The sequence below is a fragment of the Tinamus guttatus genome, unplaced genomic scaffold, assembly GCF_059628265.1.
Source record: "Tinamus guttatus ecotype Peru unplaced genomic scaffold, ASM5962826v1 Tinamus_guttatus_pri_ptg000133l, whole genome shotgun sequence".
Taxonomy (NCBI): domain Eukaryota; kingdom Metazoa; phylum Chordata; class Aves; order Tinamiformes; family Tinamidae; genus Tinamus; species Tinamus guttatus.
The window spans coordinates 2696498-2720304 of record NW_028288667.1 but is presented as its reverse complement, the minus strand read 5'-3'; the positions used below and the strand labels follow the sequence as shown (position 1 = coordinate 2720304).

The window sequence follows — 23807 nt, the reverse complement described above, 5'->3', positions numbered from 1 at the left end:
AATGGCATGGATTTGCAGAGAGAAAGGAAATTAGATCCTCACCTCTCGCCAGAGCCAAGATTGAGGCAAACCAAGCAAGCGCTCGGGGACTGCAAAGTTTTCTTCATTTTAAGAAGTGCCTGCAATAGAGCTGCATAAAGACTGGTCTGTTACCCCCCATCAGTTCCCATTTTCCTCAAGGAGGACTGACATATTTTTTTAGGAGGAGATGAAGGGGAAGCATTAAGGAAGATTATGTTTTCAGAGGCAGCAAAAGCAGAGCTATGGAGACCTGCCCAGGATTGGAGCAGCTGAGGAAATCTTCTAAAACAGAATCAACAATATCTATAATTTCAACTTATTTCTATGTAGAACTGTAATCACTGTTGCTGCAAGAACAGCTAATAGCAACCATCAGAAGTGTATTATTAGTAAGTGATAGCGCTAATAATGATCAGCAATTACACAGCAATGTTTTCACAGCCCGGCGGCGGCCTCGGTACCTGGGGCAGGGCGGCAGCTCTCCTCCTCCGCACGCCTCCGTCTCCTCGAGCGCGGGGCAGCTGCGGCCGGTGCCCAGCGCCACGGTGGCCACGCGGCGCCGGCGGCGGCGCAGGCCGGGGGCCGGCCCGGCCGTGCTGCAGTTCCTTGAGCAGGGGCTCCACGCAGACCACGGTGACGTCTCGCAGTCCCTCGGCACCACGCACGGCCGCAGCGCCGCCGGGACGGCCTCCTGCACGCACAGGCTGTGGGGAGACAAGGGCACAGGAGCTGGGCAGGTTTTAATGCTTTTGGCTTCGGCTACAAACATCCCGTCGGGGCCTGGTCCCGCACTAGGAGACCGAGGGTCACTTTGGCTGTCAATGCATTCAAAGTAAACGGAGCTGTAATGCAGTGGGTATGCTGCTCTTTGGGAAAACACGGGTGCAACTCAGCATGCTGAGCACTCTCCAAATAATATGTCTGCTTTGCCTCAAGTTCAAAGGGACACAGAAAGCTCTGCGATACCCAGGCGTGAGAAGAACCAGAATTTCATCGCTTATCCAGCACTGAAAACACAAGGGGAGCCCACGAGAACTGCTGTGGTCGCCCCAGCGCGGGCTAGTGACGCCCAGTGCTCCCCGAGGGAGGCAACGCTCCCCGCGCCCCAGCCTGGGCCTGCAGCACCTCTTTCTCTTTCCCAAACAGGAACAGAGTCACACACCAGCAAAGACATGGGCTGGTTATGCCAGGTTTTGCTTTCTGTCATGGAAGAGGTGCAATGAAAGGAGGTCACGGTGCTTCCAGCCCTAGCAAACCCCGGGAGGGCTGGGAGGCTGCAGCGGCGCTCGCAGCCCTGGCTCTCCTCCCCTTTCTACGAGACCAAAGTGGGGCTCAGGGCAACGAGCTCCCTACTGCAGAGGTCAGTCTGATACCAAGACACAACAAAACAGAGTCTCAAAAAGCAAAAATACTAATAATAATACACAAAAAAGTCCCAAAGTTACAATAGCTTTTCAAGGTATATAAAAGTGGTTGCATGCAGCAAGTGCTTCTGGAAGGAGACAAACTCAAGGTCACTGTCCTTCCTCACTCCTTTACTGCAGCATCCGCGAATCCGCGACAGCCACATGGGCCTGAATCCGCTCCTTCCATCCCATCAGCAACCACAGTCACCAACGAACCCCCAAACTGGAGAAAAACCTCTCCTTGACCCTCAAAATCTTTGATAACGAGAACAGCAGAGAGTTGGGAAGGAGGCGCTGGGAGAGGAAGGGGATGAGGACAAGCCAAGAACTAGGAATCCCCCAGTGTTCTGCCCAGTGTTGCACCGATGGTGCCAAAGAAACAGCTATTCAGCTCACTTAATGTTACTTATAACTCAGACAAACCAAACCAGAAAAAAAATGCTAGGGCAGAAACAGGTATGGAAAAAGCAGCTTAGTCTAAGGTAGAGGGGCTGTCTCCTTATAAAGTATGTTTGAACATAAATTATGTATGAAGTGAGGCAAACATCCCATGGGGAGCAGAGGAGACACTGGACATTCACCAGCTTTACAATTGACAGACTGGTCCGGTTCTTACAAAGGTCAAACACAGGATTACAGATTTTGAGGACATAAGATACTTGCAAATATAAATCATACACCTGAAAACTGCTAGAAAACTAGATAGACCCAATCTAATAATGCAGGGCAGAGGATAGCCAATGTTTTAAAGCCACCTAAGTTTCATCTTCACTCTGAAAAACTATTTTCACCTTCAGGGCTGCACTGCTTTGAAATGAGACTGGAATCTGGCCTGATCTTTACTGAAATCCTGAAGAAAAGTAGGTCTTTACAGATCTGCTTTGGGGTCTTCTTCTAAATGCATATTGCTTACCCCAGTTCTTGGCCAGAGAGAAGCCCTCCATACGTATGGATTCACACACACGCCAGCACTGGCCACAGAAGGCACCTCTGTCCAGCAATTCCCGCTCCGAAGGCCAGGAAGGCCAAACACCTGTGTCTTTCCCTAGAAATCCCTCCCCTGCTCCCACCACAAAAGAGGGAATTTTGTTGGCACTGAGGTGAACAAGACATGGAGCTGGCAGCTTCCACCCTGCTTTTCTTCTGCTCGAGGAGATGCTTTTGAGAACGCGTTACGTGGAACAGCCTCGCAGAATGGGAGCCTAATTAACTTGTACCTGTTCATTCAAAGTGCAGAAGTCAAATTAATCGTGACACTGAGTAACACAAAGAGCACACGCAAAAACACGCTGCTTCCTCTCGCACTACATCCAGACACGATCTTTCATGTCACAGATGTATTTAGGGCAGCCTAAAACAGGCAAAGCCCAGGCATGCAAGGCAGCCCTTGCCCTCCTGCTTCACGTATGTTTGCACTGCAGTTTCCAAACAAGCAGGGTGCACAGGAGAGGAGGAGGGAAGCCTTGGGAAGGGGAGTTACTGTGTAACTGCTGTCTGCAGCCTCATTTTCTGCATATTAACCTATCTAGGTCTCCCTTTTGGGGGTCAACCTGATGACTGTTCTATAATAAGCTACTCACACAACTGGTACCTTTGCATTGCACGGACTGATACTGTAAAACTACATTTTTTTTCCACGATATAGGTTAAGTGCCTGTGTTTTAATAAAGGTCAGTCAGTCAGAGAGCAAAGACTGTCACCCAAGTCACCCCTCTGCCTCCCTGGGCACTGAAGGAGGAACAAGCCACGCACAAAAAAAAAGGAACACTAAAGCAAAGAAAACCTCCCGAGTTATGAAACTTTTCAGACTACTCAGATAACCGCCTGCTCCCGCTCCTTGGCTAACACCATCACCCTCCAACGCAAGCAGTCTCGCAGTGTCTAACAGGATCCAAACCCGTCTTCCCCTCAGGAAGCTGGCAAGAGGCACTTGCGAGGATTTGGGACGTATTTTCGGGCCCTCAAGATCTGCCAAGGCCATTTTGGAGACTCATGATGACACATACTAAATTTGTAGAGCTGAGGCTTCCTTGGCAGCACAAGCAGCCGCCCCTTCTGCCGATGGTGCAGGACGGTGGCACCGGGAGCACGGCCGGCCGCACGCCGAGCAGGGCGCAGGGGACGCGGGACGTGCCCTGAACCAGCCTCCAAAACGCAACGCACCAGAGCCTGCCTCAAGCAAAAATAAATACACGCTTATATCTGGGTTGCCCAGACAGACATTTAAATCTTGGGGCTATGGAAGTGGTGGCTTTCAGCACAATTTGAAAACACAAGAAAGGAGTCCAGTTTTCACCAGACAATATTTTTAAATGTTACCATTATTGGAATGAAAAAAGCAATAATTATTCATTTGTTGTGGATGCTTTTAATAAAAGCGGAAGAAATGAGAGGCAAAAAAAAAAAATCTAAACAGTAAAACCCTGTTCTTATCCCATAGCTCAGAGACTGGTTTTCAAAACTGAGGACCTAGGCTCATTTCTGCTTCTACTGAGGGGATTTGATCTCTCCGAGCGCAGGGTCATAGCCACCAAATCACATATGACTGCGCAGGGCTCCCACCTTTGTACTGAAAAACTTTAAACCCATCAAGAGAATAGAATAGTGTCAACAGCAGCAACTGCAAATAATTTTTCTCAAAAATGCACTATGTAGCGCAGTGGTTAAGTGCAGTCCCCTAGGAAATGGAAAATGTGACTTCAAATTACACAAGCAAATAGAAGGCATCAATGCTGTCCTTGATGGATGGTCTATCCCTTGACTGAGTTTGACCTCATACATAAAGCCAAAGGAAGCAGATCCCAAATCTATTTCTATCATCACCACCACCACCAGACGGAATTAGGAGTTAAAACAATGTATATCTAAAAATGACTCCTAATCCAAATGTAAAAACAAACCCTAAAACTGTTTTCTCCTGACTTAAACATCTTGGTATGCTTAGTAGTGCACCCTCATCACTTGTGAAAATCAAGGAAGACTTAATTAGGATTTAAATGTTTAGCTATAGGCACTTGTTGCACTAAATGATGATTTAGGTAACTAACCTAAATAGAAAAAAAAAAAAAGAACACAAATGACTCTGTCTCTATAGTCAGAAGATTTTCACAACTATGACCTGATGGAAAAGCACACAGACACTTTAGCAAGTGTGCTTATTGAGACTTTTTAAAAATATGGTAGTGTTTCTCTTTAATTTTGTAGAGAGACATGAGATTTAAAACAAAATTAGAGCTTTTTCCTATCCGAAATAGGATCATGGAAATCTCAAAAAGCTTGAAAGCATATCTACACAAAACTGTTTTATTCTGATGTTATTCCCTTTATTCTTACAAATAAAAAATGTCTACACGAAAATTATTTCTCAGCAAAAAAGGGACCTGGCTCAAGTTTAACTGAGGTTCAACTGTCTTGAAGCATTTGTCAAAACACAAAAACACATCTCAGCCTTTCCTCCTCCTGCCTCCGTCTCCCGCTCCTTCTGACAGACGCAGGACACACAGACTGAAGTTTATTTCCTCAATTCCTTCCCCACTTCTGTGCCATGTCGGGCCCCTCTCCTGTGCCTGCCAGCTCCTTTGCAAGAGAAGGCACGAACTGTGCCCGTCTGCAGCTCACAGCAACGGCAGCTTCTCAGCGAAGCAGCCAAAACGACGCTCCTGCCAGCGACGCTGCCCCTGGAAGAACGCGCTCCGTCTTGCAGCCTTTAAAAACAGCTTGTGCCCTTTCCACTGAGCACCCGTTCCTGGCACGAGGAAGGGCTCTGGCACACAGGGCTGTCCCCGCGCTCCCTCTCCATCACACAGGCTGAGCAGAACAAGGGCCGGATCCGCCACGGGGCTGCTGGAGAAGACGTGAGAAACTTTGAGGATGGAGAGTTAATTGTGGGACAGATCCCGCCTGTGAGCACTGCAGTCATCGCTGCTCCTGCACTACAAAACCTGCAGCGAGCGTAGGACACGTTGCCCTCCCTCGCGTGACTCGTGCCCTCACCGCCTCCGTTGCCCCCTCGCTTCACAAACCAGGCAGCAGCAGAACTAACGCTGGGGGTAAAGGAGGGACAGATCCTCCTAATCACACAGCTCAGAGACTTCAGTTAAAACCCGTCCTGAGACACTTCCCTCTCTTACCTCAGTTTTCTAGAAATTTAATTTGTCTCTCTCATCGGTACTTACGCACCAGGGCTGGCCTTATTCTACACTTGAAACAGCCAGAAGGAAAGAAAAAAAACACAAATAAAGCATTTCTTGCCAGCTTTACAGCAGACTTTTGGCTGCCCGCCAAACTCTGCTTCAGGGTTATGCAAATGCATTTACTCTTCCTTATCAGTAGCCAAAATATCATCACTCCTGTAAAGAGACAGCTGCAAGATGTGGTCCCTTCTTCCAAGGAATACGAGCAAATACGTTGCACAATAAAAGGTGCTTGACATTAATACAAGACGTTTTAAGGGAATTGTTGTCACAGGTATTTTGTATCGGTGACACTCTAGCTCTGGCTCTTAACATGCAGTGTGACTTCCGATTTTAGGTTTCCAAGTTCAAGCCTCTTGCTGACCATTAAATAAATACAAGGTTAAAAAAAAAAGAAAAAAAAAAAGAGGAAAAAGAAAAAGGAAAGAGAGAAAGAATAGTGTGTGACAACCTGGGCTCTATGGAATGACCTGTTCTTCTGTCCCTACAAAATCAATAAAGTTTCCAGCTGTATTTTGGCTTAGTAATAGTAAATAACGAGTTCGCATCACCTTTCTGTGGTCACAGACTTGAGAAGAAGCCCTGGTCTAAAATGTCTGTACGTGGCCACAAAACGGGGTTGGACTGCCCAAAAAGCAGGTAGGATTGCAGGGAGAGTCACAAAACAAAAGCTCCCAGCACCCTCTCCACGAGCAACGCGAGGCAGTAACACCCAGACCTGCTCCTCTCCATGCACTGCATCTGCCACGGAAGGAGGCCTGGGAGTCACCAGGACACATAACAGCGGCCAGTGAGCGTAAAGCAGCCACGTAAATCGCAATAATTCCACTAACGTCAAGCAGCTACATGAGCATAAAATCGGTATGCTGAGAATCAGCATATATTTAGAGCTGGGTAATACAGTTAGAAACTGCTGGAACAGGTCGGAAATCTTGACTTTTTACTGGTTGTAAAAAAAATTAAATTAAATAAATAAATAAATAAATAAAACTGTACTTTCCTGCAGGTTTAATAGGAGGAGCTAAGGATGAGGCCTGAACGCGTATTTTTGCGCCTCAGTAGATGTGCAAAACCACAAGCAGCAGTGCCAGGAGCAGAGCATTGGGCACAAAACAACCCCTCATTTCTTCAATTTGAATTTGAGCCATTGCCAGGAGCTACAGACTACTGAGAAATGGAGTGATTTCTGCAAAATTCAGGAGCAGGATTTTTGAAGAACTTCTAATATTATTGAAATTCAGAACATCGAAAGTTCTTCAAGAATCCTGGCTCCTGAGTTGCTCAGGATGAATCAGCTTCTCACCAACCAACCTATAGCTCCCAGCACCTGCTCAAATTCCATCTGGAGGGCGAATGGCAGAGCCTGGAGAGCGTGAATTTGAATTCGAGAAACAGAGAGAATGAATCTTTCAAATTTTTGCAGTATGTTATTGTAACTTTCCCGTTTAAATTGCAGCAAACCATCCGGTGTAGACTCGGAGAAATTATTACATAAAACACGTAAGGACAGAGCTCAGCAGCCGTTAACAACGAGAGAAACACGAGGTGGGAAGGCGCTTCAGGAGTCACAAAGATAACCATGCGTTGGCTCCTGGACTTCAGTTTTTAACAGCTATTCTCTGGTCAATTCGTGAGGCCAAACTTCCCAGCACCACCCTTATTATTCACTTTTGATCTGTCAGAGTAAAGGAGTTTAGGTTGACGTGGTTTCAGCCTCTTGAGCCAAATGTAAGCGGTAAAACATTGAAAAAGAGCCCTTGTCATGCGGAGCCAGGGCCCAGTAATGGCAGAATTAAAGATTTAGGTATAAACTTCCATTTCCCCAGTGTTCCCTCAAAACAGCAAAGATTAGCATGGAAATATTTTAAATCTGGAATGAATTAAACTAACAAATCGCAAAGGTAGGAAGAACAGTCAGTGAACAGTGTAGTGAACACTACACCTTGTAAAACACTAGTTTTACAAGGAGAGAATTAAATCAAAATTGACCATAAATCACCCACATTAATATTTGCTTTTAGCTCTGAAAAACGTGACTTTGGCCATTACTCCACTGTGCAGAGCACACTGCAGAACAGCTCCGTTTGGGACAAGAGAGAGCGGCAGAGTGCGAGCGCCCTTACCTGAGCAGCGCGTCGCTCCCGTCGCTCCGGACACACCGGAGCTGCCGCCGTTGGTACCCAATGTCCGCCTGGGCCGGGCCGGCTCGCGGATGGGGCTCGTAGGGGCGCAGCGTGGCCGTGCCCGGCTCGTCGGCCTCCATCCCGACATCCAGCGCGGCGCTTCCCACGGGGCCAACGTCCTGGTGGTGCGGTGGGCGGCAGGCGCCCCAGGGGCCGACGCGGAGGCTGTAGGTGAAGCGCTCCTGGCCCGGCGCGCAGGCGCTGGGGACGCAGCTCCTCGTTTCGGTGAGGTTGGGGCACTGGGCGCCCCCATAGAGCGGGGGCGCGAGGAGGGCACGCGTGCGGTGCTGCGCGCGGCGTGGGCAGCCGCACGCCGACCACGGCGAGAACTCGGAGAGCACGCAGTCGCGCGGGCACGGCAGCAGACAGGCCTGCTCCGTGGGCGGCGGCGGCGCCAGGTGCTCGCAGATGTCGCGGGCGGCCAGCGTCCCGTTGGGCTTCTGCACGCAGCGGGCGCTGCGGCGCTGCAGCCCGTGCTGGGCCGTGACGCAGGCGGCGGCCGCGGGCCGGGCGCCGGGCACCAGCGCGCACGCGTCCCACTCGGAGAGCTGCCAGGCGAAGAGGTGCAGGTGCCAGTCGCACACTCGGAAGCAGCCGCGCCGCTCCTCGGGCTTGTCGTCGGGCTGGCAGTGTGTGTGGCGCGCGGCCCAGCCCTCGGCGTGCGCGCACCACACGGCCCGGCTCCGCACGCCGCCGGCCCCGCACGCACCCACGCAGCGGCCCCAGGCACCTGCGGAAGAGAGAGCGCGGAGCCATGGTCACATTCCCACACGGAACACTGGCGGTCTGTCCTAACACCGCCACCAGGCTCCCAATCAATACATTCCGGCATAGAATCATAGAACGCTTAAGGTTGGCAGGGACCTCTAGAGATCATCTAGTCCAACCCCCTGCACACACAGGGTCACCTAGAGCACGTGGCACAGGACTGCGTCCAAGCAGGTTTGGAAGATCTCCAGAGAAGGAGACTCCACAACCTCTCTGGGCAGCCTGTTCCAGTGCTCTGTCACCCTCACTGTTAAGAATTTTTTCCTCTAGTTCCTTAAGTTAAGAAGGGAATGGAGAAGCAGCAGGTAGTAGGAGGGAGGTCCCTTTCTGTCCTGCTCCCCCCTCCTATGCAGCTTCAGGACGTTCTCTCTTTATAGCTGTATTAAAAGGAAATTATTATCAGCTGGTCCCGAGGACTGGCCACTCTCTGCGACTTGGAGGAAAAGACCTGGCATTTTCCAACGTCCTGTAAAATCCCACATCATAGGCAGACCAGTGACATTTCCGGAGCAGTGAAACACGTCCCAAAGCCTGAGGAAACAGGAATATTTAATTTCACTAGCACAAATGAATATAAAAGCGATCATAAAGGAACAATAATCTAATAGGAAAAGCAAGTCAAGTTAGATAAGAGGAAAACATCCTTAATAGAGCAATTAGTCAATGGAATAAACCGCATGGGGAAGCAGCTGAATCACCATCTGAGGTGATAAAACAGTGCAGATAAATACTACGGCAATAAGAGCTCACGCTTAATAGGAGCTTGAAATGGAGGAGCTCACTTGATATTATAGCGTGTACAACACAGGAATAGGTCCCGCGGGGCGCTGCCTCGTGAGCGGAGCACCTAATAGCCGAAAAGGCACCTAATAGCCAAAAAGGCCCCTCATGCGCATCGAGCTCCAAATTACTCAGAGAAGTGCATTTAACGAGTGCTTTCCATTTGCAGTACAAGGTACTGCGGGCTCTAGTACAGCTAGTCGTCTGGGAACGAAACAAAAAGCAAAATTAAACCCAACAGTTGTTTTTTATGTTGTTTTGGAGAATACAAACCTGTAGCTGTAAGGGTAATTGCAAGTGAATTTAAATCCAACAATGTAAATAGAAGGATTTTTTCCATTTTTCTAAAAATGTGTCAAGTCTGCAAAAGAATCTAGGTGCTATAAAATGCAAAACTGCCTGCAAAGTAAAAAGAAAAGGTAGAGAAAAGCACTCAGACCAAATCTTAACATACTGAAGGGATTTGGGTGATCATGTCTCACCTGGCTCCCAAGCTTAAAAATTATCCACCTCCTCCTAAAAGAACCATTTCCCTTGTTAAGAGCACTGCATGTATAATACTTACTTAAAAATGCACTAACAATACTATGATCTTTACTTTTTCCAAGCCAGAACGTGCACTTTCTGCACCTCGATGCCTACATTCCATTGTGCTTTTAATAAAATGGAATTATATTATTATTTGCATTCTGCTGCTTCTTTTAATCGACTTCAGATTTATTGCAAAGAAAGTGTAAATTTAACATGATTCCTCTAAAAAAATAATTAAATACTAATTACAAGGCACACTATTGACTGGAAGTATTTACATCCTTACACTCAGTTAAGCTACTGAACAGGAAATTGGGCTAAGCAATGAAACATTGTTTATTGCTGTGTCCAGAACAACTTACCAGGAAGTGGGAAAAAATCCATAGTAATAGGAATCTGCATCTGATTTTCAGCCTTATATTTTATGCTTATTTTTTGGCATGTCAAGAACAGACTATTAGGCTACATTTTAGGCATGTTTGACACAGAATAATTGCAAACTGTGGTTGTGTTTAATGATAGTATAATTACTTATGAGTCTTGCTTCCTTTTTTTTTTTCCATTCTAAATTTGCATTTAACATCAAATTATAGTCAATTCTTGCTCAGGCTTCTTCTCCATCTCTCTCTATCCTGTTACTATAGGGATTTACAAATCTGCAGCCATTAGAGCCATAAGCATATTTGCACGTATTTAATGAGCAAAACCCCCAAAGGCATGAAAGTTACCCAAAATGAGAGTCCTGTGTAACAGTGAAAAACAATGACAGGTTTAGTAAGAGTAATTTGTCTAGTTGTCTCCTACAACAGCTCCATATTACTCCATAGGATTTTTTTTAAGCTGCATTGATTGGAGGAATATGGATAAAAAATCCTGCTGCCCTAAGAAATAATGTGTTGGGAAGGAGTTAACAAGATGATGGATGCTCTTCACAGCATGACAAAGTGGGAGAAAGGTAGACAGTGGACATAGGCTGAAATAGGGTAACTTTCAACTGAATATAAGGAAAAAACATAGTACAAACACATACATTGTAAACATACAAGAAAAAATAAACTTTGGAACAGGCTGCCCTGAGGAACATAAAATCTCCATCCTTGGTGGTTTTCAAGATCTGACTCGACAAAGCCTTGAATCCATCGATGACCATGTGCCCTGAGCAGGAGGTTCAACGAGATGACGGCTCACGGTCCTTTCCAACCTGCATTATTCCAGCATTCCATGGATGAGCATCTAACAAAATAAGGGTTTGCCCCACAAGACTTCTTATTGTAATGAAAAATGCATTTTTACAAGAAAACATATGAGATACCACCGAGATGTGAAAAGTACCTAGGAACATATTTGTGCAGTTGCACAAATAAATTACTCAGTCAACCAACCTAGAAAGAGGAATTCAATCAAATCACTATTCCTGGAAATAGAGAGAAAGCTCAACAAAGGATCACTGCAAATGAAGCTATCCCACTGCCTCTTACAAGACATCCCTAACACTACAGGGTAATGATGACATAAAAGAAATTAATAAATTAAGTCACTCTAACAAAGAAGGACTACACACCGTTTTGTCTTCTTTTATCTGACAGGAAGAATACGGTATTATCCACCTGCACTGTTTCCCTAACCCAGTTACCACCAAGCAATTGTCATGGATTTGACGCAGCGGGCGCTGACCTGCTCTTCCCGCCTGCAAGACCTACAATTATGCCATGATTATGTCTGAATGGATATAATGACATCCAGCCTTTGACACGCAGGGCACAGAAGCATAAGACAAGCAGGTTTTTCATTAAACACTGCAGATTACATCCCATAGAGAACATAGAATACCATGAATATCAAACCTAGCATGTGTATCCCAATGACAATTTCATAAGAACCATGCCGTTGCTTTATAAGGATTGCTACAATGCCTATGCTTTATTAGCTTATTTCTAACATTTTAATGTCTATTTTTATTTTTTAACTTTTCAGTTTTCATTTTAATATTTTTTTCATTTACATTTAGCTCAACTGCAATCATTTTACCAAGTGAGAATTTATTCAATGTAAGTAGCTCCCACAATTATTCTGTACCTGTGACCACGTAGTTATTTGCCATCTTGGCACAAGACTAGATATAGTCTTGTTAAATAGAGGATTATGTTAGTCATCTACTTCATACAGGTAATAGCTATTGTCAAAGCAACATATAATATAGAGAATAGTGAAAGGACACTGAAAAATTAATGGACAATTACTAGAACATGGATTTTCTGGATTTTTTTCCTTCTCCTTCAGTTAAGATAACAAAAGAGAGATCAAACTTAGGAGTTCTTCTAGCACAAAGATCCCCAAATATCCTACCAATAAAACGGGACTTCATAACTGCCTTGCTGAAGAATGACTTCACCAGATAGAATCTGAACTCTGGAAGATCATCACGGTCTATCTCAATTGAATATATACGCTTGAAATCCCACACAGCCGCTTTGGATGTTGTTCTAGCATCTTCCTCTCAAAATAGAAAGCTCAAACTTCCTTGGTGATTTCTGGGAACAAATAACAGCCGAGTCAAACAACACAACAGCTTTATTCTTAATGGCATTGCAACCTATTTATTCTAATTACAACTTTCAGTGGCAAAAAATAAATTCCACTAACTGCTTTCCTCAGAACTGTTTAATAGCAGTGCTCTATCTAATGTGAATAGCATGAGAAAAGTATGCAAAACAGCATCTGTATTCATTTTTACGAGTTTCGGACTTTCCTAATAGCAAGCAAACTGTTGACTAACACATTTTCTTATTTTCATATTTCTCATCACTAAATTCATTTTTGGCAAAACGCAAAGATGTTTGACATAACAAAGCAAAATCTTTCAAATGATTTGGACAAAACCTTACCAAGCTGATCAAAGCCATATAATTTCCACACACTGCTCTCACTGCCAGGGTATCCAGGTCACTCACACGTTTTCCCAGTCTGCAATCTTTGGGGCAGCGAGCAGCCCTGCACTATACAGACAGTCTACTACACTAGACCTGAAATATTTAGATATTTCATATCACAAAGAAGAATCAGTATAAAAGATGCTAGCATAACTGCTTTCTCCTCTGTTTTCTGGAAGAGCCTTGCTGTATGCTTTCCCTGCATCAAATCCCCATGTTATTTCATACCACAGCTTCTCTTCCTTACCTGTGTTTGTCTCATTATTTTGCTATGTTTTATTAATGCAAATTCAGTAAAACACCTTTGACTACAATTTGCATGAGATATATAATATGCATGCTATACAAAAGAAGAGTATATTGTACAATTTGCAATGTGTCACAAAGGCACATGCAATTCCTCTGATTCCTGTTATTAATTTTAACTATCTACTGCACTTTTTAAAACTTTCATGACCTACACTACTGAGTAATTCAGAAGCCTAGTTATTCATCTTACTTTAGATCTGAAGAAGAGTGAAGTTCACTGACTTATAGCCATGCAGCAGTTTGTTCCAATTCTACAGTTCAAGGTTTTGCATCACTTTCCTCACGTGGTAACACTCAAGACACACTCCAGCAAGTAAGCCTCTGCAGTAAAACATAATCAGCACTGTTGTTTATGAAAAGTCAGTGATTCACTAACTCTTGGCACTTGAAGGCAGGACTTTTCAATACTAAGCACTAATGTAAACGGCATTAACTCAACCATGTGCCCACACTATGGAGACAGCCCAGGAAAAAATCTTTTTGCCTTTCAAATTCCATTAAAAAAACAGCAATCGGGTATCCCAAAACATTTCTGTATTGCCCACACAATGTATTTTGAGGTTAATGAGTACATTACATAAAGAATTAAAAACATATCATTACTAGATTGCAGGTAAACAAACTTTGACCTCCTTCCAGCTCTAAACATTTATGAAAACTGATTTGTTTTTAGACATAGTAGCTTTTATAAGGTAAATGCAACCTTAATACAAAATGCAACTGAAAAATGTTTCTTCGGTCACTCTGCCTTGAATTAGGGGCTCACATTTCCCAACGGGAAGCATTATCTCCCAGTGACAAATGCCCAGGACCAGCACCTGCTTACACTGCATCTCCTGCACTCACGTTGCTTCCTGGCCGCCTGTCAGAACGGGAGCCTGAACGGGATGATTCAGAAGGGCTGTCCCAGGTTTATATTGGTTCTTAGCCCGTATCACAGTCTCTGGCCAAGATTTTAACGCCAGCAAGCTCTGCGCGTGGCTTTTCCTGCCCAATACACGGGATTTTCCTCCTTGCCCTTCGTACAAACTGTCACTCAGGTGCCTTGCTCTGGTGTCATCGCTGTCACCGCGGCTCCAGCTCCTAGGACTGCTGTAGAGGCAGCACCTTCCACTAGGGACAAGGGGCCCATCCAAATCCCAAATGACTTACAGATTAACAGTACTGGATTCCTAAAGGATCCAGAGCAGGACATTTCCGTGAAAGGTTTATCACCCTGACACAGCACCTCGGTGGGAAAGGTAAGGGGAAACATTGGCAGTGGGTCAGCATCTATTTGAAACTCAAGCTCCAAACCATAGGGAGGATTGTTATATCAACTCCATAATAATTCATGACTTGGCAAACACCTAAAAATACACACCGCAAAACTTCAAAAAATACAGACACTCACGGCAAAACACCATTTATACAGAAATATCTTCTCAACTGGATGGCTGATTTGTTGACCAGCACTGTATGAGCTATGGAAGGGCAGGATTTCCCGTGATGCCCAAACTGCTACTAATTAGTACTTCTATGTAGATGATCCAAGCTCAGAAAAGAGACAGCCTATCCAGTTAATGAAAGACACATTTTTAAATTTGTGCACAGTCAATTTTACAAAACCTGCAGGCAAGTTATTGAACACTATATATATTGCCTGGTTGGGATGCCTCCTCATTTTTTATTTACAGTCCACATTTAATAATCCAAATTCTTTTTCTCTAGGCACTCTTCTTAAGGTTCCAAATTCTAGGGAAAAAAAAAGAAACTGGAAAAAGAAGAGATCTCTGCAATACTCGGAGATTGCTGTGCAGTAGTAAAAAATAGGAAGAGCTAGTTTTAGAATGATAAGTGTTCTCCAAGAGTAAATCAATCCGCTAGATTTACTGAGAAAAGGCTGCTGACAGGGAGAATGGCTGAACTTTGAGGAGAGTCCAATCAATCTAAGAGGGCCAAAGAACTTAAGTTTCTAGACAGTGTAAACCAGCATGATGGGTTTTAAGGTTTAAGTACGTTTTACTTCAGGGAAGAGTGGCAGGCATATAGCAAATAATTATTATTAAAGGAAGGAGGGAGAGAGAAAGGAGAAGGAAGGGAATGAGAAAGCCATTAAGCCACTAATTTGCACACTGAAATTACTATCACATCATAAGTTTAACTTCTCAGCTACAAGATCCCGAGGAATAAAATTATTAAAATATTTGAGTTTGCCCTTGGAAAGCATGATCACATTATTTCCTGCAGATTCACAGATGTTAAGATTAGAAAGATCTTAGGCACTCCTGTGTCAGGGATTACAAAATACAAGCAAACATCACATATCTACGTAGGTAAGTGAAGAAAGGAAAATCCCTATCACATTTGGAAGCCAATTTTGTCAGGTTTCACTCAAATTACTGCAAATGCAATCAAAAAGTAAAATGTCATGAGATTAACATCTGAGTTAGATTCCTTGGGGGGTAAAAGCCAGCAAATCCCTAAGTATAAACTGGAGAAGTGTCCCATAATCTGGGTCATAAATCTGTGCCAATCCATGAGCACAGGTTTGGGGACGGCTGCGGGGACACAGCGGTACCTGGCAGGGTGGGAACAAGATCCGCCAGCAGAAGGGGCAGGTTTTTCCTTTCAACGGCTGCTCTGCTGAACAAAGGAACAGTGAAAATAGGATTTCAGGTTCAAGGTGGTAGGTATCCAACATCAAATCAAGCCCTAAAATCATTCACAGGACAGCCTTACAATGTGCCAAAGTCCCGCGGCCTCTTTGCAGCTGTATTTTTTGTTTTATTCTGAATTTGCTGACGCATTTCTGAGCAGTCATAACTGAAAGTTAACAAGATGTGCACCTCTACACACACTTTCACAAACCTCTGCGCTGGGGTCAAAAATGCTCATTTTTAGATGTTAAAAAGAGCTAAGAATGCCTTTGTTTAGGATAGATCCATTTTCCCCTGAAGACCACCAGAGATGTAGCAGGGTGCAAAGAACATTTTGGAATTCTGCCAGGGCTGCTTGCTAAAGAGAGATGAAAATTTTTTAACTTGGGTGAAAGGAGGATTTAAGAGTATCAGTCTGGTCATTGCTGTCACAAAAGATATCATGGTTATGATTTTTTAACTAAAAGACTGGTAATTCAGAAAAATACAAATTATGAGTGCACATCTGTTCTATGCATATTTTATATCCAAACTTAAAAACTTAACCATCTGCTTTTAAAATTTTAGTCCACACTGCAACGGATGATGTTTAGAAACAAATGTTCTGATACATAAGTAATCATTCAACAAGGCCTTAACAGACTTAATTAACAGGGTAATGATGTGCATAGCATGCATGTTCTCAAAAGCACAGATTCTCACATTAAGCTTGTTTCCGTTTCAGAGAAGTAGCTTTCTTGCTACTAGTAAATATTCTTGCAGAATATCTGTGTTAATTTAATTACACATCTGGTACCTCTGTTCCATTAAATTGCAGAGATATTTATACATGGTGCTACCAAATTACACAAGATTCCCTACCTGTTCTAGTGTTTCACTCTACAAGTAAAGATATTTGCCTGAAATTCAAAAAAAAGTTTTATTTTGTAGCCTAAGTAGTTCTCGTATACATAAAATGCTCATTTATCCTAGGCTAATCTAAGAGTCAAGATATTCTGCCTTCTGTAACCCTCCATAAACTAAGCATGTCTCCATTTCAAAATCGGACATTTTATAAAAGTATCAAATGCAAATTTTCAGACAGCTTTAAATTAAACATCAGCCTCAGGACCCTTCCTGTTACAACGTTGCTATGTTGGTGACAGAGAGCGGTGTTACTTTTTTAAAATATCACTTCTCAAAGATGTTCATTTATCATCCTCACTATGACTGGAAATGATTGAGAACTAGGTCACAATATCAGAAATCCCGTATTCTCTTTAGCAGTACTGTCAAGGAAACGTCATGGTTATTAATTTAGAAGTGCTTACTAGAACTATCACAACTATTCAGGCTGGTTCATCATTGGGTTCATCATGATAGGACCTGAAATCTCTCGATTTAATAAATCTTGAAAGAATCGGGGTTTCAAAGGAGCGCTCAAGTTGCAAGCCCTGACGGGAGGTTACCGAGAGCAGACGGCTCTTCTCAAGTAACCTCGAAACACCTGCACGCTCAAACACAGGGGAAGAGAAGGGAGGCCAATACTCACTTTTCTTCATAGTCTTATGCACGTCTGATAGAGTAAAATGAAGTGTATGGGCATTTATATACCTTAGACATCACAAGAGGAGTTGGGGAAGCCTACGTGTAACACCCCGAAAAATTAGAAACGAAGAAGCCCGTGCTTAACAACTTTAACCATGTTGCTGTTCTTCCTTTTTCTGTAACAGTTAGATCTGGACTAACAACAATCAGACTCCTGAGACTTCAGCTTTAGCAACAAACCTTTGGCTTTCCTGAGATAGAAGGTGTGCATCCTCCCTGCCCTTGAGCAAGAGCTTGAGCACAGCAAAGGCTTCGTGGACATCCCCTTGCCCTCCATCATCCCATGGCAGAGCTCCCCATGGGGAATCTTTAATGAGCTCTGATGCAAGCTAAGATGGAGATGAGGCAGCAACGAAGAAAACGTGATTATAAAAAGCAAAAGGAGAGGCAGGTGGGAGCAAAGGATGAGATTCCTCAGGCAGGGGACAAACTCCTCCATGTTGAGATGCCAAACAGCTGCTTGACACCAAAACCAAAGCCATGGAAGTTCTAAGTAAATATTTCTTCCCGTGCGCCTACAGGAAAGCTTCCCAACAGAAAGCATTGGCTCAGGAAGCAATAAGCAGCAGAGACAAGGGGGAGACACTTGAAAAAAATACTCTAGAGAAAAGTCATCTCTGCATTGTGAAGACCTCCTCCAGCTCCTGATAGTCTGTTTAAAGTCAAGTTCCACAACAGAAGGGAAGGCATTGCGAAGGCAGGAAAGTGTGAATTTGCTTTAAGACAGACCCACTTCAGTTGTGAGAGATGCACCCTCTTTCCCGGTGAATGCAGCTCTGCAGATTTTCATTCCTGAAACTGCTGCCCACAGCCCTATCACTGCCCCCACGAACTGAGACGCAGGTCTCACAGGCCACCCGTGATCGGAGCGCTCAGCAAAACCGCTGGCGATGGCATGCATGCAGGCACTGCACCCTTGTGAAACAGCTCATTTTAAAAAATAAATCATCTTCAGACATTTGCATTTAGGTGTAAAAGAAAGACATTTTACTTTTTTTTTTTTTTTGCATAAACCCTCTTGGAAAGACTATTTCCATTTATTAAGTGCTGCAAAGCCTTAGTAAAACAAGTTCACTAAGGTTATCTCTGACTTGACTGCCAGGTTCAAAATCTACATTAGAATATGTTGTAACACCGAAGAAGACAAATCTTTTCAAAGAACTTAATTTCATGTGTAATAACTGAAAAAAATTATGCATGATAAAGATGCTTATCAAGGCAGCTGGTTTTAGTTTTTTTTAAATATCAAATGATCACAGCATTCTTATAAACTCTTCCTTAGATTTAGGCTATATTAAAGTCCTCCTCATGATTTCTTAAGTGAATAAGCCCATCCAAAACAGTAAGTTTCTAGTTTCTTTATGTTCTAATTTACAAGCAAACAGATTTTCCCCATCAAAATGTTAGCAAGGCTTGGAAGTACCATTTTATGGCCATGTTAAAAAAACCTGCAATTACAATGAAACCGCTTATCTAATCTGAATCGAAATATTAATTCAGCATATGCATAAATGGCATGCAGCAGTACCAGCAGCATATGTCATCTGACCCTCAAGGCTGACAGCATTTAACAGCTGGACTGCTACGCCGAGTCGCTGCGTGCCAATCACGTTGATAAGAGATGGGTGGTGGTTCTGATCACGATGCACATCCTGCGCCCCAGGGAAGAAGAAGAACAGCTGCTACTTCCTGCAAAATCTTCCAGACTTCCTTTCTTCAGGGAATTCAAGCCCCAGACAACTGAACTGTTTGGGCAAGCAGGAGAATTCATTAATTTCTCCTGTCTTTTGTGCAAGCATTTGTTGGCTCAAGGAGAAAAAACGCTTTTTCAACACAAAAAGACCCACGTTTTGCTCACTATACCCATGTTCTCAACTCCTGGGGTTAACAGTGCCAGTGCCTCCAACCTGCAGCCGCTCAATGTGAGCACCCCCAGCACCAGGTCCCAGAGGGACAGACAGGTGGCCGAATCCTGTTCCCAGTCAGTCCGCACACGTCCTGCTCCTCCTCCAGCTCTGCCTTTTGGATTTGGGCCAATCACAGAACTTAACTGACAAAACTCACCTTGGCAAGAAGCCTTCTAAGGGATGCCCATGAATTTCCAAATGAGTGTCAGACTTTTAAATAATTTCTCTTAAGAGGGCACAGGAAAAAAGACAGTATCGACTTGGACTCACTTCCAGCTGATGCCTAATCCATATTACGGTAATATCCTGACTTACCACAAGAGTGGTTAGCTCTTGTGGTCACATCACACGGCAGCCCAGCTGGCTCAACCAGCAAGTAAACTGTGAGGGAAAATGGCAAATGTGCTGATTATGCAAATCTAACTGTTTGAAGTCAAAGATGTGGGCCTGTATTTCACTGATAAAAATGAGTAAAATAGAAAGAGACACTGAATAAGCAATTAAATTTAACTTTTTAATCAATGAAATGGAAGCTGGGACCTAAATCCACTTTATAGGATTTAGAAAATCAAAGTCTTCATGCAATCAAAGGGAGCTGTGACGCCCATTTAACCAGAGGGGGGGCTTATCGTAAGACAAAAATGTCACATTCTATCTTGATACTGCACATGAGAGAGTCATCTATCGTTAGATCAAGGAAATTTGGTGCTCTGGATCTTCAGCTCTGCAATCTTTGGAACTGCTGCAACGCTTGCAACCGTTTTGGTGGCAGACTCTTGCACAAACTTGACCGGGGAGCCCACCAGTCCTTTTCAACACTTTGGATTGGCCTTTCTTCATCCAACTGCTCCTCCAAGCGCTGCAGAACTAGGAAGGCTCTTGCGCTTTCCTCTTGTACTTCGTTTCAAATATCCCCAGGTTGCTGGAAGTTGGGCTGCTCCACAGTGTTCAGAGCTGCACTCCTGTCCTTGAGCACGAGGCAACCTGAGCTCTCCCATGGGCAGAGACACCACAAAACACCACTCTTCTTCACAAAAGCTTGCCAAAATATCAGTGGTAACTACAAAGGCCGCTTATGCCAAACTCCCTTCTGTTGCCCCAGGACACAACTTACCAACCTGTTTAGTGTCCTACCTCCTATCAGCATTTCATTCATAGCAGCAGCCCTCGAAGTACTTGTACTTGTGAAACACCTGCACTAGCAACACCTGTATGGGGTTAGAGTTTTACTAAAAGAACCAGTAACACCTTTCTTGGTAATGTTTTCATATATGAAAAGAAACTCAGAACATGCAGTAGTTAGGACATGTATATAAATACACACTCAGATGCATTTACTGAAACAGAAGTAACTAAAAAATACGTATTTAATACACAAATATTCTAGGCTGCAATGGTCAGGCTCTGCCCTAAAACACAGATAATGACTACCAGCTGCAACAATGCCTTTGATAGTTCACTAATTAATGATCAAGAATACATTTGCTTCAGTATAATTTTATGCCTTTATATCTTACTTGATTATAATTATCACAGACTGTAAAAGTTTATTAGGGCTAATCATTTCTTAATGTAATTAAAATCCCAAGAGAACGATAAAAAGTGATTTTTGTTAGTAGAAACGAGAGCTTGTAACCAAAAGGGAGCCTACTATTCCACAGCAAACAATCCATATCACAAAATTAAAACAAAATGCAGGAATTTTTCAATACATTTTTGCAAATACTCGAGTTAACACAATCAGTAGGTGTTACAGTTGCAGAAGAAACTGTTCTCAAAACCCTTTTCAGCTGCTTCCCTCCTCTTCGGGGAATGGATTATGCAGCTTTTTTCCCTTCTTGGATGAAATCACCCATTCTCAAAATAGCTCTCTGGGCCATTGCCTCTGCTTTCCAACCATTTTAACACAACACCTCTAATTCTCCTTCTTTCACAACACTGTGACAACTTCTATTAAAATAAACCCAAAAACCATCTCTTTTCACCACAAATAATTATTTGTTTGTTCACTCCAACGTACTAACATGAAGATTGGAGAATCAAAACAATGAGCCTTTATGAGCAGACTCTACATACAAACATTTTACCCTGCTCTTTCAAAAACTCTTAGAGTGCCTCTTACCCCTACCTCTGAGCTTGTGAAACAAATTATTCCGTTTCCAATCCTGTCATTCCTTCTATTGTCATCCTGAAGCTGATTTTTTTCTTTTCTGCCCAGAAAAGAGCCTTTCAGGTTTCAGTACGCTCTCTACCGCACAACCTGCTTAGGAAAGGTAACACATAACAGGCTGATGGGTGCCAGAATCTGATTTATTTCCCATCTCACAGTTTCTCCCCATTTTCCCCTGAGAATCCTAGCAATCATTACGAGGATACATTATTATTGCCACTGTTTTAGTCCCAGTTGCTCCCCCTTAGAGCGTCTTTTGATTTAGAAACTTGCATTTAAGCAGGATAAAAGCAGCGCTCTAAAAATATTGAATTTTGAGAAATAAATCCTTAGTAAGACAGTCCATATCGAATGGCTGTTTACACAACTGCTTCACAACGTAACGGAACGGTGTAAACAGCAGTTGTGTTTTGTCTATCTATCTGGGCATTCTGAAGCTCCACTGAGTGGGACCCGCCAGGCGGGAGCACGGAGGGGCATCGGCACCAGCACCAAGGGGCTGCTCAAACACGACCCAGGCTCCGCAGACTGGTCCTGGGAACGACACCCGGGAAGTTTTCCAACAGCAAACGGTGACTGACAGGGAACTATTTCCCTAAGTATGTTTAACAGCGCAAAAGACACGCTTCTCCTCCCGCGTCAGTCCTCCGCGGTGATGGCTTTTCTCCTGAGGCTTGCAGGAGAACTCTTTCCTCCTCTAATCCCGTCCTCCAGTGACAACTCAAAATCTGCAGTGGCAACAAACAGATTTCCTGGGGAAATTCACAATTTGTCAAGATCCTTTTTATTTTTTTTCCCGCTGCTTTGTCTGCAGAAGAAGGGGGAACCACTTCTTCTCAGATCGTATGTTTCCTGATTATTATTTCTGTTCCATTAAGAAATGCCCAGGGCACCTTCTGCCCACAGAGAATGGGCCTTTCCTGGCACCTCCTCCCACCTGCCTGGCGCCTGCTCCAAAGGGAGCAGCACCTCATCCCCAAAGCCGAGCTCTGCAGCCCGGCTCCAGGCCTCTCCACGCCACTGGAACGCTTAGATAGGTTTGCTCTGTATTTTTAGGATAAAAAAAAAAAAACACAAGTAAAAAGAAAAGAAAATTCCACACCAGCAGCATGACTCAATGCCAATTAAACATTAACACCTCAGGCGTTTTCCTTCTGGCTTGATATTCAATTCCACAAATATAAGTTCAAAGTAAAGAGTTTCTTCAAGCCCACATCTGGGTAAAACATGGGTTTTTTTTTTCTATGAAATGGAAATAATTTTATCATCTCCTATCACTGGCCATTGTACAAACCAAACTGTTTTCAAAAGGCAGAATATTATGTCCAAACGTCCTAAATAGATACTGAGGAATTTACATCCTACAACCACCCCACGATTTCACAGTGTTTACTTTGCTTATTTTCTGTCAATGGCTTACAGGAGAGTGCAGATATTCACGGAGCAGCAATCGCATATAACTAATTTTTGTTCGTAAAGTGCAGTGAGCTAAAGCCAAGTCTGTGGTACTGCAGCATTTGAGCAAGAATGTTTATTGTATTTCTCTAACAGCAAAACACTAAAACCAACATTATAAAAATGCCAGAGCTTGCTTTGTTCACCAAAAGAGTGTAAACAAAACTAACCTTTCAGCAGCAAAGTCATTTTCGGAATAACCTCGGTATCTGTTATTTTGAGAGAGATTTCCACAGGATCAGTTTCTTCAGTCCATACAGAAAACACAGTATAAGACGAAAAAGAGGGAAAAAAAACCCATTGAAACACCAGGGGAAAAGGCTCCTGCCCTAGAAGAGAGACAGCAAGCGCGGTGGAGAATACCTGCAGGGAGGGGACAGGCTTTGCTGGAAGCAACCCCGAGGTGTCCGACGTGCTGCGAAGTCCAGCGCCCCGGGGCCACCAAGGACAGAGCTCCTGCGGTGCGGGAGCCCTTGGCACGCACATGGGCAGGGCCCACGAAGCTGCTTTCTGAACACCCCACATTTTCCAGCTGTTTTGGTAAAAACATCCCCCCAACTACAGCTAGCGGCACATGCTGTGCTGTTAATGAGGTGCGTGCACTAAAATCACCTGGGGTGATTTTAAGCCCTTGGCTGGCACTGTGCAGTGGATGCCGCGATGGGCTCTGCAGCGCTGAGGTGCTCGAGGCCGGGAAGGTCCTCGGGGCTGGTGGGGAAGATGTCCCACAGCCACAGAAGGCTGCGGGCAGCAGCACGGGCCGCCCTCCACCTGCCGCCTGCTCAGGCCTTCCCCGGGGAAAGGGTTTCTCAACAGGAACCTAAGCAGAAAATCACTTTGAACCTGGGTTTCAAATGTGATCGTCACACCTCTGCAACCCCTCCATCCGCCCCTGGCACCAGATATTAAGCTCCTAAGCAAAGAGTAC

At 44.1% G+C, this 23807-nt stretch overlaps 1 protein-coding gene across 1 annotated transcript in view; it reads right to left on the bottom strand.

The window, feature by feature from the left end:
- The window catches only part of THSD7B (thrombospondin type 1 domain containing 7B), a 228588-nt gene that overhangs the window by 173721 nt on the left and 31060 nt on the right, over positions 1-23807 (bottom strand). The window contains exons 3-4 of the mRNA XM_088521788.1: positions 7744-8533; positions 483-725 (exon numbers count right to left, since the gene is read on the bottom strand). Coding sequence (XP_088377914.1) covers positions 483-725; positions 7744-8533 — 1033 coding nt within the window. The remainder of the gene's footprint in view (positions 1-482; positions 726-7743; positions 8534-23807) is intronic.